A 12,589-nucleotide genomic window follows, 5' to 3' on the forward strand; every position below is an offset into this window, starting at 1 on the left:
CAGTGACTGAATGGAGATCATTGCAGTTTTCTTTGTTCTTTTTCCACAGATCAGACCACGAGCAGACTGCACTCCAACAACCCCGTCCACACTACATTTGACTGGTACTCACACTGCCCTTGAACATAAACTAAACAACATGTTGATTCCACCATGTTAGAAGATTTATAGAACTATCATATCATCCCCTTTATGCCTCCGTACTTAAGTAAGTACTTAAGTAAGTAAGTACTCATTCACCCCTCTTTCTGTCATGGTATAAAAAGCTCAGGTTTGCACAGACACACATACTACGTCTGAAAAGAAGATCCAAGGTAAAGTGTTGGGTCGGGTAGTGAGACTATGCTTAATGGTAATTTGTGACATGACAATATTGCTGTAATTTCCAGAGAAATTGATGGCGGAAGGAAGAAGATCTTGCACAGTTCATTTTGCACTTGCATTAGAGCATGAAGCAAAGGTGGAGAGTCAGAAGACTGAAACTGACCAGTTGAAACAACAGCAGTTTTTTTTAATCATACGCACTGGACTCTAAACTAAAAAGTGATTATTAAATGTGAAAAAATGTAAAATTGCTGTACTGCATGGTAATTGGTTTGTTTCAGTGTCATGGAGCTGCAGATGTTTTAGAACATAAATCCTGAAAAACGCAACCAAAACCACCCCAAAAAATTATATATATATATATATATATATATATATATATATATATATATATATATATATATATATATATATATATATATATATATAATTTTTTGGGGGTGCAACGATACACAAAATTCACGGTTCGGTTCGGTTCGATACTTTGGTGTCACGGTTCGATATTTTGTCGATACAAAAAAATGTTCATGCCTTTTTAATTTGTCATTTATTAAAATTATAAATATATATTTTAACTCAAAAGTACAGTTTTTAAATTTAACCCTAACCCTTGTGCGTGTTTTTTATTTTGACAGCGAATGCGCACCTGCGGACCACTTATGTGCAGCCCTGGTTATTTAGCTCGTCATATTGCAGCCACAGAAATTCTTTTGTCCATGAAACCATAAAGCTGCACTTTCTTTTTGCCTTATAGTCTGATTTGTCATAACTTCTCCGTTTTGTGGTAAGCTTTTCTTTGGCTGTCACTTCTTCACCCTGACCTGTCTTATTTGGCTCAGCAGAACTGAAATATAAATCCTGCTGGTTTTACACACACACTCACATAAGCTCAGCGATTCTCTGCGCGATCAACCTCTCACATGTTTAAGCTGCGGGAGATTTCACTTGTCATGTTTGCATAGTAAGCTAACGATTAATAAGACGATGTCAGAGGAATTGGTGCACAAATTATCATCACTCACAGATCAGTGCTGTCGCTCTCTATACACAGTTCGCACGATTGCAAAGTGAAAGCAAAAAAACAAGCGCAAATTCAAACGCGACTTCAATATGTCACATATTGACAGTGGCTCACCGATGCCAATGACATAATTACCCAGCTACATTTCTGAAAGAATGCAAAAGCATTGACATATATTTTTCCTACAATAGCCCGACGGGCAGGGAAGAGATAGATTTTGGTAGCCCGACTGAAAAAATCGCTAGCTCCGGGACGTCGGGCTAGCGATATTGCAAGCCCTGTATCTGATTGAGGAATCACTCATCTTTGGAAAAGAGAGTTTATTACAGAGAAATGGCTCTTTCCAAAATAAAAGCTATACTATCCGCTTCTTCTGGGCTATATTCTCAGCAGCATAAGGAGAATCATGTGCTAACAGCTGTCTAAATGACTCGGCTAAAGTTAGTAGCATGCTTGCTTTTTTTTGTCTGCTTCCACTTGTCTTTGCACTAGGATGATGTCGGCGTAAATGTGCAGTCATATTCGTTGTGTTCCCACTAGTGCTTTCAGGTTAATCTCGTTGAAATGACCTTAACGCCACAACACGGCAAATCTCCGTTAACGAGCTACCGCCGATCGCCCCGTGCATGGGGCTAGACGGCCAACACGTTAACGAGCTAACTGCGCTAACACACTAGTTCCCACCCATGTAATTGAGCATTGCATGGCACATCCAACATACTGTTTTACTTTAGTCCATGACTCGCTTACCTTCAGGGTCATACGTCACATTAAAACCAAAATAATTCTAAACGCCAGATCTGAATGAGGTTCAATTTGCCTGTTGCAAGGAGAGCTTAACTTCTGTCTCGCTAGCTTGCCCTGCGCTCTTCCTTCTGACGATGCTGTCTGTGTTGAGCGCTCAGTGGATCTGCGCTCGACAGTGCAGCCTAGGCGGAGTAGTCGAACACAGATTCACTGAGCGCTCAACACAGACAGCATCGTCAGAAGGAAAATTGATAAAATAAATTACAAATGTTGTATTGTTCGATACATATGCGTACCGAACCGAAAGCACTGTATCGAACGGTTCAATATCGATACGAATATCGTTGCACCCCTAATATATATATATATTAGGGGTGCAACGATACACAAAATTCACGGTTCGGTTCGATACTTTGGTGTCACGGTTCGATATTTTTTCGATACAAAAAAATGTTCATGCCTTTTTAATTTGTCATTTATTAAAATTATAAATATATATTTTAACTCAAACGTGCAGTTTTTAGATTTAATGTTGCTGAAACAACAAAGGGATAAAATAAATCTATCTGATCAAGAAATCACTCATCTTTGGAAAAGAGAGTTTATTACAGAGAAATGGCTCTTTCCAAAATAAAAGCTATACTATACGCTTCTTCTGGGCTATATTCTCAGCAGCATATTAAACATATCAGGTCCCCATAAGGAGAATCATGTGCTAACGGCTGTCTAAATGACTCGGGTAAAGTTTGTAGCATGCGTGCTTGTTGTTTTTGTCTGCTTCCACTTGTCTTTGCACTAGGATGATGTCGGCGTCAATGTGCAGTCATATTCGTTGTGTTCTCACTAGTGCTGTCAGCGTTAATCTCGTTGAAATGACGTTAACGCCACAACACGGCAAATCTCCGTTAACGAGCTACAGCGGATCGCCCCGTGCGTGGGGCTGGACGGCGTCAACACGTTAACAAGCAAACTGCGCTTCACCTCTTCAGTTCTGAAAGCTGATGGAGAGTCTCGGGTGTTTAACTCCCAGTGAGGTTGTGATGCTGGCGGAGGTCCTGAGAGTGGATGACCCACCCTGCTGTCAACTGAGTTACTGAGGTCACATGGGTCAATGTGTGAGGGGGGGGGGGGGGGGGGGGGGGTGAATGGCCCGGAAGTGATCCCAGGACTATGTTATAGGTAGCCAACACTTTTTCCATGTTTGAACTTAATGTGACCACTAGAGGGAGGTATGTGCCTGTTAGTGCCATAAGCCAGCTGTGCAGCAGGCAGGTTGTTTGGCTTCATTTTTGCACAATGGGAGGAGGCGCTGTCGCGTCGTCCATGTTTTCTACAGTCATTGATTTGGACACAGCCAATGTGTTTAGTTTTACTCTTCCCCATGTGATGTCATTATGTCCATTTGTGTCAGCTTTTTTCCCAGGTGCCTCCACTTCCCCATCACCTCATATGTGTATGTAAGTCTTCTGTCTCCCTTTGTTCATTGTTGCTTCGTCTGTGTTCCCACCCCCATGTCCTCATAGTCACAGAGTCATAGTGTGTGTCATAGTGCCCTCATATTATCACAGTATGTCATAGTTGTTCATAGGTTTCTTAGTTCTCCTGTCACCAGCCAAATAAAGGCTCGCTTTTGGTTTCAAGTTCCATCTCTCTGCCTATGTCTGTTCGTGGGTCGTCTACATACACTCCACAACCGAGACAGGAGAGGAACCTGATAACAGCTGAACGTTCTTTTGTTCACACGGAAAATAGGTGTGAAAGGCAAAATTATAAATTGTTTCTAAAAAAAATTAAATAAAGCTGTTTTATTAAATGAATATATACATAATGCAAATGTGCTCATAAATGAGTTGACTCTGTGTTTTCAGAGTTAACAGATTCATTCAGCGATATTGTCTGGATCTGAAATATTGCAGGTACACGCAGAGTGCAGAGGATTTTTACACATACACTGATAATTGTTTTCTATAAGTCTCTGGGTCAGGAAGTCCAAACATGACGTCCTGAACTGGGCCTTAGAATAAGCTGAAGGATAACATTAGATAATCAAGGCAGGATGTGTTTTTGTGTCCATGTGTTTCTGATTCCAGGAGGAGCAGATACCAGGTGAGGTCGGATGTGGACGGGGAGGATTCGCAGCAGACTGCCACGTTGGATTTGGGAGAAGATAATAATATTTTGTCATTGTCAAAGTATAAAAGCTGTACAGCCCATTTCAGGGTTAGGGTTGGGGTCAAAGTGAAACTAGAAATATTTAGAATCACAATGAGTTCAAAGCGTGAGGAGGTCTGATGTTCCAACAGTGTTCAGGATGAGAATTATTACCTGCAATGCTCCAGTTTGACCTCATGGTGGCAGTGCCGTCTCACTGTTATAATGGCTACACTCAGACTACAGGAGAGAACAAGAGGCTGTACTAAAACTCTGATGTTTTATCGTGTGTTTATGACATCATGCTGACGTCAGCCTGATAATACCTGTTGATTCAACTAAACAGCCAAGGTTTCCAAGGTTCTTAAATGAACCACAAACTACAGGGTAAGAGTGAGCTGCTGAAAGTCAGATCTGTTCTTCAAAGCAGACTTTCAGCTTTATTACAAACTAAGAGTCGGATCAGCACAAATACTGACACAGAGATGGCTGCTGGCACTGCGCTGCTCTGCTGCACTTTGCTGTTTGTCCTTGTCTTCGTCTCTGCAGGTGAGATTGAACTAAACTGAGGTTCTCTCTGAGATAACAAGAAGTACAGGAGGATTATTTTCATCTGGATTCAGTTTGTCTGTGTGTGAAGGAGACACCAGGCTGGATGGACACTTAACATCTGTAATCCAGCTGTGACAGAGACAAAGAAGTGTAATGTGTGTGTCAGTGTGATGTGTTGTAGTGTCAGGAGTCAGGATGCAGCTACAAAGCTTCTTGTTCAGTGTATACAAACAGCTGTAGCTCCATAAAGGCAGCATGCAGAGACTCACAGTGTCTTATAATGAGAGGCTGCTTTCTCTCACACATTATGTTCACTTATTATCAGCACATGTTGTTGTTCTGTGGAAGCTAACATCTTGTAGTTTCTGACACTTTGCATGTTTAGCATGAGGCTAAAATTCCCCCTCAGTGGGTCACTGGTGACCTGCTGGATGTTCAGAGGTTCATTAAATCCAACATGACTAAAAACTCAAATGTCAAAGTGTTGTTTCCTCTTTCAGAGCAGAAAACCATCACAGCTGAGTCTGGCCAGGACGTCACTCTGACATGTCGAGCTCCAAACAACAACATTAGAGTAATAAAGTGGGAGAGATTTGACCTGGGAGATGATTATGTGCTTTTGTACCAGGATGGTCTCCCTGATTCAACACACCAGCATCCATCTTTTAAGAACCGGGTGGATCTGCAGGACAGACAGATGAAGGATGGAGACGTGTCTTTGATTCTGAAGGATGTGACAGTTCATGACGCTGGAGCATACGAGTGTCGTTTCTTCATGGAAGAAACTCGCTCATGGAAGTCCATCAGCAGCCTCAACCTGATTGTTACAGGTGAGTGAGTAGAGTTGAGTGTGTGTGATCAGAGGTGAAGCTGCTTCCTGGTTGTTGATGTGTGTTTGTTGTATGGATGAGCTGGTGGATGTCAGAGGTAGACAGATGTTTCTCCAGCTGTTGTCTTTGTGGCTGGTAGTCTAGAGTTGTAGAGCAGCATTGTTTGGTTAGAGCAGAAACAAAGACATTTATGAATCCGTCTCTTCTTCTCTTGCTCTCCAACTCGTCTGTAAACATGTGTGGGGAAGCTCAATGTTAAAGCCTACAGCTGGAGGGGGAGGGGTGAAGCTGGTGGTGAGTCTGTGAAAGTGAATCACAGTCAACTACAGCCCCTTAAATTGCCTTATTACACAATGCTGAGAAAGCATTCGAACGGGTGGAGTGGGATTATCTGTTTTATACTCTAAATAAATTTGGATTTGGCCCTAATTTCATTTCATGGATTCAGTTACTTGACTCCTCACCTATGGCACGTGTTAGAACAAATTTGTTATTCTCTTCTTATTTCCCACTTCTCCGTGGTACGAGACAAGGATGTCCCTTATCCCCTCTCCTTTTGCGTTATCAATTGAACCATTGGCGATTAAAGCCAAGCTGACAGCTGACAGTTGCATTAAGGGCATCTTCAGAGCTGACCAGGAGCACAAAATATCCGTATATGCTGACGATCTCCTGCTGTATATGTCAGAGCCTTTATAACACTGAATAAGCATATCCCTGCATTTATTTGGAACGGCAAAAGTCCATGAATTCGTAAAGATTTCATGCAGAGGACTAGGCCAATGGGTGGATTAGCCTTGCCAATTTTTCAGTCTTATTATTGGGCAGCAAATATTCGAAATATGCTGGATCAGTAATTTTACCACAGAGACTCCAGCTTGGCTCCAAATTGACTCATCCAATTGTGGCAAAATGTGCCTATCAGCTTTGTTGAGTTCAGCTCTCCCATTAGAACTGTACACCTATAAATGTAACCCTTTGTTGTATGACTCGCTCAGAATCTGGGTGCAATGTAAGGTTTGGGTTACACTATCAGCTCAAATCATATGTTCCCACCCTCAATGATGGATTCTGCCTTTAAAATATGGGAAGGTAATGGACTTAGAAATATCAAAGACCTTTTTGCAGATGGAATTTTTCTCATTCACGCAGCTCCTGAAGCAGTTTAATGTTCCTCGCAAACATTTTTTCCGCTATTTACAAGTTCACCACTTTGTAAAGAGTCGATTTCCTTCATTTCCAGAAGTACCTGAGGAAACTTCTTTGGATAAAATTATTAATATAAACACTCATAAGAGAGGGGCGATTAAAGAAATGTATGCTATATTATTAGATCTTCAATCTCCTTCTCTCTCCATCCTTAAAGCTCAGTGGGAGAAAGACCTTGGGATGACTTTAACAGATGAGCTCTATGTTTTCTCCATAGGGTACACTCTTCTTCTATATGTGCCAGACATGGGCTGACCCCCTGTGTAACAGATGTAAAGCAGAAACAGGTTCACTCCTTCATAGTTTTTGGCCCCAATCTTCATAACTATTGGGTGTCTACCCATACGGAAAAGATGCATATAAATCTTATAAAGTTTGTATCGGTCTTGTGTGAAGCTTTTATGAAAAGCATACAAGAGTGAAAACAGATTAAGATCCCTTGAAAATCATATAAATGAAACTTGTATGTTTTGGATATTTACTAAAACAATATAAGAAAGTAATGAGAAAGTGGCCACTTTCATGAGTAAATCATATAAGCCTTATATGATTGACTGTATGAAGTAAGCCACATCTTATGCAAGTCTTATAAGTTTTTTCTATTTCTTTTCCATATGGGTATATTTAACACCTTTTCAGAGATATATAACGTTAATTATGATCCCTCTGCTCTAATCTTTGGGGTGATACCTCAAAACATCACTTTGCCAAAATACTATTCAAATTCTTTGCTTCACTCATTGCAAGGCGCCTTATACTTTTAAGATGGAAGCAGGAAGCTCCTCCCACACATGAACAGAGGCTTGCAGAGCTCATGAAGTTTTTGCATTTAGAAAAGATGAGATATACACTGGTAGGTTCAACCACCAAATTTCTTGAGGCATGGCAGCCTTTTCTAATGTACATGGAAACATTTAAAATGACCACATTGTCATGACCAGATACCATCCATCCATTTTATTTTTGTTGTTGTTGTTTGTTTGTTTTTTGTTTTGTAGGGGTTTCTTTAGTTTGTTTGTTTGTTTTCTTTCTGTTTTCTTTTGGGGTATTGTAAAAACTGAACAGCAAACTACTGTATGTTCAAAGTTTTGCTATTAACATGCTGCTGTAACTGAAAATAAAATGAAAAAATAAATAAAACTCAAATGTCAAAGGAAATAAACAAAATATTTAAAGTCAACCATTCTGATCATAATTGCACTTTGACCTTTAACCTCTCTGCTCTGTGTTGTTTCATCTTTCAGATCAGAAAACCATCACAGCTGAGTCTGTACAGGACGTCACTCTGACATGTCGAGCTCCAAACAACAACATCTTCGCTCTAGAGTGGGAGAGAGCTGACCTGAAGTCAGGAAATGTTCTTTTCCGAGTTGGTTGTGATATTATTCTAGACGACCAGCATCCATCTTTTAAGAACCGGGTGGATCTGCAGGACAAAGAGATGAAGGATGGAGACGTGTCTTTGATTCTGAAGGATGTGACGATTAATGACGCTGGAACATACGAGTGTCGTTTCCTCATGGTAGAAGCACGCTCATTCAAACACAGCTTCATCAAACTGGTTGTTGATCCTCCAGGTGAGTGAGTAGAGTTGAGTGTGTGTGTGATCAGAGGTGAAGCTGCTTCCTGGTTGTTGATGTTTGTTTGTTGTATGGATGAGCTGGTGGATGTCAGAGGTAGACAGATGTTTCTCCAGCTGTTGTCTTTGTGGCTGGTAGTCTAGAGTTGTAGAGCAGCATTGTTTGGTTAGAGCAGAAACAAAGACATTTATGTCTCTTCTTCTCTTGCTCTCTAACTCGTCTGTAAACATGTGTGGGGAAACGCAATGATAAAGCCTACAGCTGGAGGGGGAGGGGAGGGGTGAAGCTGGTGGTTGTGAGTCTGTGAAAGTGAATCCTGCCGGTGCCATAGCTGCTGAAAACGTACTTAGTGCAGACACAAAACGTCCATCAGCTTCAAAGTGTGTCAGAAAAATGTCCACATGATGACTGATGGATGAGAGAGGTCCCATTGTTGTTGTTGTGCACAAATCATTGAACAACACAAACACTTAGAGCTGCTTTCAGTGCTGCCTGTTTTGTTACTGCACACATTTCTGATGGTCCTACAGTCCAACGTAGCAAACGTCTCCCTGAAGCCTCTTCTTAGAGACCAAAGGTTGGATCAGAGCGAGCAGCTGAAAGGACACATCTATGAATGCAGTCAGAGACTTTCTCACAACCTCACACTTCATCAGGGCCCTGTTTCAGGAAGCCGGTTTAGTGGAAAAACTGAGTAAGTATACCCTGAGTTAACGAAAACTCTGGGTTTTCGGTTTCACAAAGCGAGTTCAGCTGAAGCCTGAGTGAGTCACTATGACGACACACGCCGTGAAGCTAACCTGCCCCCTAGCAGGTTTACTACAACTAACCCTGACTGTCTCCGCCCCTTTGTCGGAAACCTGACAGTAGGAAGTGTCAGACATGGCGTGTCCCTTCCTTGAAGAGCCAGTAGATCGTGAAGCCCAAATTCTCCGCAGAGCTCTCCGCCGGGAGAGAGTGATTAGAGCGCGTTTGGACATTTTATCATTTCCTGATGATTGTCTGTGCGAACGTTACCGTTTCTCAGCACAATCAATAATTTATTTGGATAACATCCTCAGGCCATATATTACGCATGTGACACATCGCGGACATGCTCTCAGTTCTGTACATATTATTTGTATTGCACTTCGGTTTTTTGCAAACGGGAGCTTTCTGTATAATATTGGTGACGCTGAGCACGTTTCCAAGGCTACCGTCTGTCGGGCAGTCAGGAATGTTACAGTTGCACTGAAACGTCTCCTGTACTCGTTTGTGGTGTTCCCCGGTCATAGACCCACACGATTTATCAAAGAGGGATTCCACAAAATTGCAGGTATCAGGATGACCAAAACTTAATTTATGATGTGGTGATACTTGAACTACTACTTAAATTTTACATTTATTTTCAGGGTTCCCAGGCGTGATTGGCTGTATAGATGGCACTCACATTCCAATCATTGCTCCTTCAGTAAATGAAGGAGACTATGTGAACAGGAAGTCTTTCCACAGCATTAATGTACAGGTACATAGTTCCCTGTAGCATTTCAAACTAACAAATTATTTCATCATAGTAATGGATGCTAATTTGTGTTCTCTGCACTGTGAAGATCATATGTGATGCTGCCAACATTATCACAAATGTGGAAGCCAAGTGGCCAGGCTCTGTCCATGACTCACAAATATTCCGTGAATGTACACTGAGCACAAAATTTGGACATGGTGAGTTGAGAATACTTTAAAATATATAAAGACCAATTGCTTCAGGGACATTTGAACTGAAGTGTATCCTTCTGTCTTAGGAGAGTTCACTGGCTACTTGCTTGGTGATAGGGGGTATCCATGTTTACCCTATTTGCTTACCCCTTACCCTGACCCTGAACCGGGCCCACAGCAGCGATATAATCTGGCTAATTGCAGGACAAGAGCCAGAATTGAAATGACTATCGGAATGCTTGAGGCCCGGTTCCAGTGCCTGCAAAGACTCAGGGTCACCCCAGAAAGGGCATGTGACATTATTGTGGCATGTGTGATTCTTCACAACATTGCCACAATTAGAGGAGAACACTGTCCTTCTGAACCAAACATCAGCAGTGATCCAAACCATGAACATCCTGACCCTCCCACGGACATACAAGATGGAAGCGCAGTCAGAGACACCATATGTCACAATCATTTCTTTTGACCCATCACCTCAACATGTTGAAAGAAGAATAAACAGATTTTTTGTTCAACTGGCTTTATTGGTCACCTGTATTTCCTGTACACAAAGTATTAAAAGATGTACACCTCATAAAGTGTCTCTGTTGCTTCCTCCTCTGTAACAGCTGTCAATGTTTCTTCATTATTTTCCTGTAGTAAAGAAATAAACAACATTGCTGTTCTACTGTAAACTCATATAATCTGTGGAGTATTACTCACAACTGCATGTTGGTCTGGCTCAACAGGAGGCTGCACCAGATGCAGTACACCACCACCATCAACTGATAGAATATGAGGTTTATACAGGTCACTTATAACTTACAAGGGACCAAATGGCAATTAACAAACATACCAATCACCTTACACTTCATTGTCATTATGCTCTCAAAGACAACCAAGACTGAGGGAAGGCAAAATCAGTAGGAAAATAACTTCACTACAAAATAATCCATTATGGTAAAGAGTTTATCAAATGAATGAGTAGCACTGCAAAGGTGACTGTGAAGAAAGGATGTATGCACATCATGTATTATTTTGAATTTACCCCCTATGTAGGCACTTGTGTCTTGCGGGGTTATTGACTCAGAGGATGTCCCCGCAGAGATGCCTTCGGCCACAGGGCGCCCACTGTTTTGGCTGAGGGCCAACTGCTCAGCCTCTGTGAGTGGTGGTGGTGGAGGACCCCCACCTGTTTTTCGGGCCTCCGCTTTTTTTCTGTTGGCTATAACGGGTCACATTTGAGCATACAGAGTAAGCAAATATGTACTTGTAATGTGCTCAGATAATTTCAATAAGTGCTTACAGAAAGAAAATTAATGTAGCCTCTAACTGCAATTGATTTACATGGGACAAACAGACCAAGCACTATGGCTCATAATACAATTACACCTTACCTGTTTGGACTATATTTTTATATTTCATTTTTACTTGCTGCCAGGAACGTTTGGGGCCTGTTGGGTTGCACCTGCGCTCACATCACGTCACCAAATAAAATGTATAAAACAACAAATAAAATAACATATGATAAAATAACGTGTTAAATGGGTGGAAATCCCTAGATCAATGTTTAAATTAACACTCACGCATTGACTCTGTCGGCTATGTTTTGCCATGCATGCTCCCTTTCTTTTGCAGCTGTGGCTGTGTTACTTTTTTCCGCGGAATTTGCATGTTATCGGCATATGCTGCCATCAGAATTTCGGCCTCAAGCGCTGTAAAATACATTGACCGCGCCTTCTTTCCCTCCGTCTCCATGGTGACTCGCTTAATCTGTGCTCCGCTTATCAGGGCTTTATGTATCCTCGTCCGCGCGCTTCACTTGGGGTTAAAGCAACTCCGCGTTGACTGAACTACTTGTTATCAGCCTTTCTGAAACCGAATATTCCGAGTTGGACAGTTCGGGGTTACTCAACCCTGCGTATCGTTTTTCACTCTGAGTTTTCTAAACCGGCTTCCTGAAACAGGGCCCAGGTCACATTTACACTCAGGTTCTCTGTTAGTCACTGAGATTACAGACTCGCACATTTAAAATAATCTGAATGTTGGATCAGATGAAGTTAATATTTTTTATTTCTTGAACATATGTTTAATTAGCATGTTGCTAAAGCTTTAAGTAATGCACTGGTGACCTGGTGTATGTTAACAGGTCAATTAATCAAATCCAGAATAACTCAAATGTAAGCTAAACAGCATAAATATTAAACATAAACAACATCATATTTCCCCCATGGCACAGTCCACTCAGCACTTCCTGGAGTTTCTCATTTGATCGTTCATTGACACTCATGACTTACAGAGACTCTGATCATCAAACACAGGAATAAAACAAGCAGTGAGCACAACAAAGGATTATTAAAGAAGGAATATTAACTCTATTCTAACTCTAGTAACTCTACACCAGGAAACCACCAAATCTTCTGCAAATGTGATTTTAACCAGTCAAAATGTTTTTGGATATTTATTCAGTGTAGAAACCTAAAAAGTCAGTTTTTTTT

General features: G+C 41.3%; 1 protein-coding gene across 1 annotated transcript in view; it reads left to right on the forward strand.

The window, feature by feature from the left end:
• Positions 1–4,728: 4,728 nt before the first annotated feature.
• LOC146635028 (hemicentin-1-like) overlaps positions 4,729–12,589 on the forward strand; it is a 271,871-nt gene continuing 264,010 nt past the window's right edge. Inside the window, exons 1-3 of the mRNA XM_085344351.1 lie at positions 4,729–4,792; positions 5,296–5,625; positions 8,079–8,411. Of these exons, the coding sequence (XP_085200477.1) occupies positions 4,729–4,792; positions 5,296–5,625; positions 8,079–8,411 (727 nt within the window). The remainder of the gene's footprint in view (positions 4,793–5,295; positions 5,626–8,078; positions 8,412–12,589) is intronic.

The sequence above is a fragment of the Diplotaxodon limnothrissa genome, linkage group LG3, assembly GCF_057381915.1.
Source record: "Diplotaxodon limnothrissa isolate DT_005_m linkage group LG3, D_limnothrissa_male_GT1.1, whole genome shotgun sequence".
Taxonomy (NCBI): Eukaryota; Metazoa; Chordata; class Actinopteri; order Cichliformes; family Cichlidae; genus Diplotaxodon; species Diplotaxodon limnothrissa.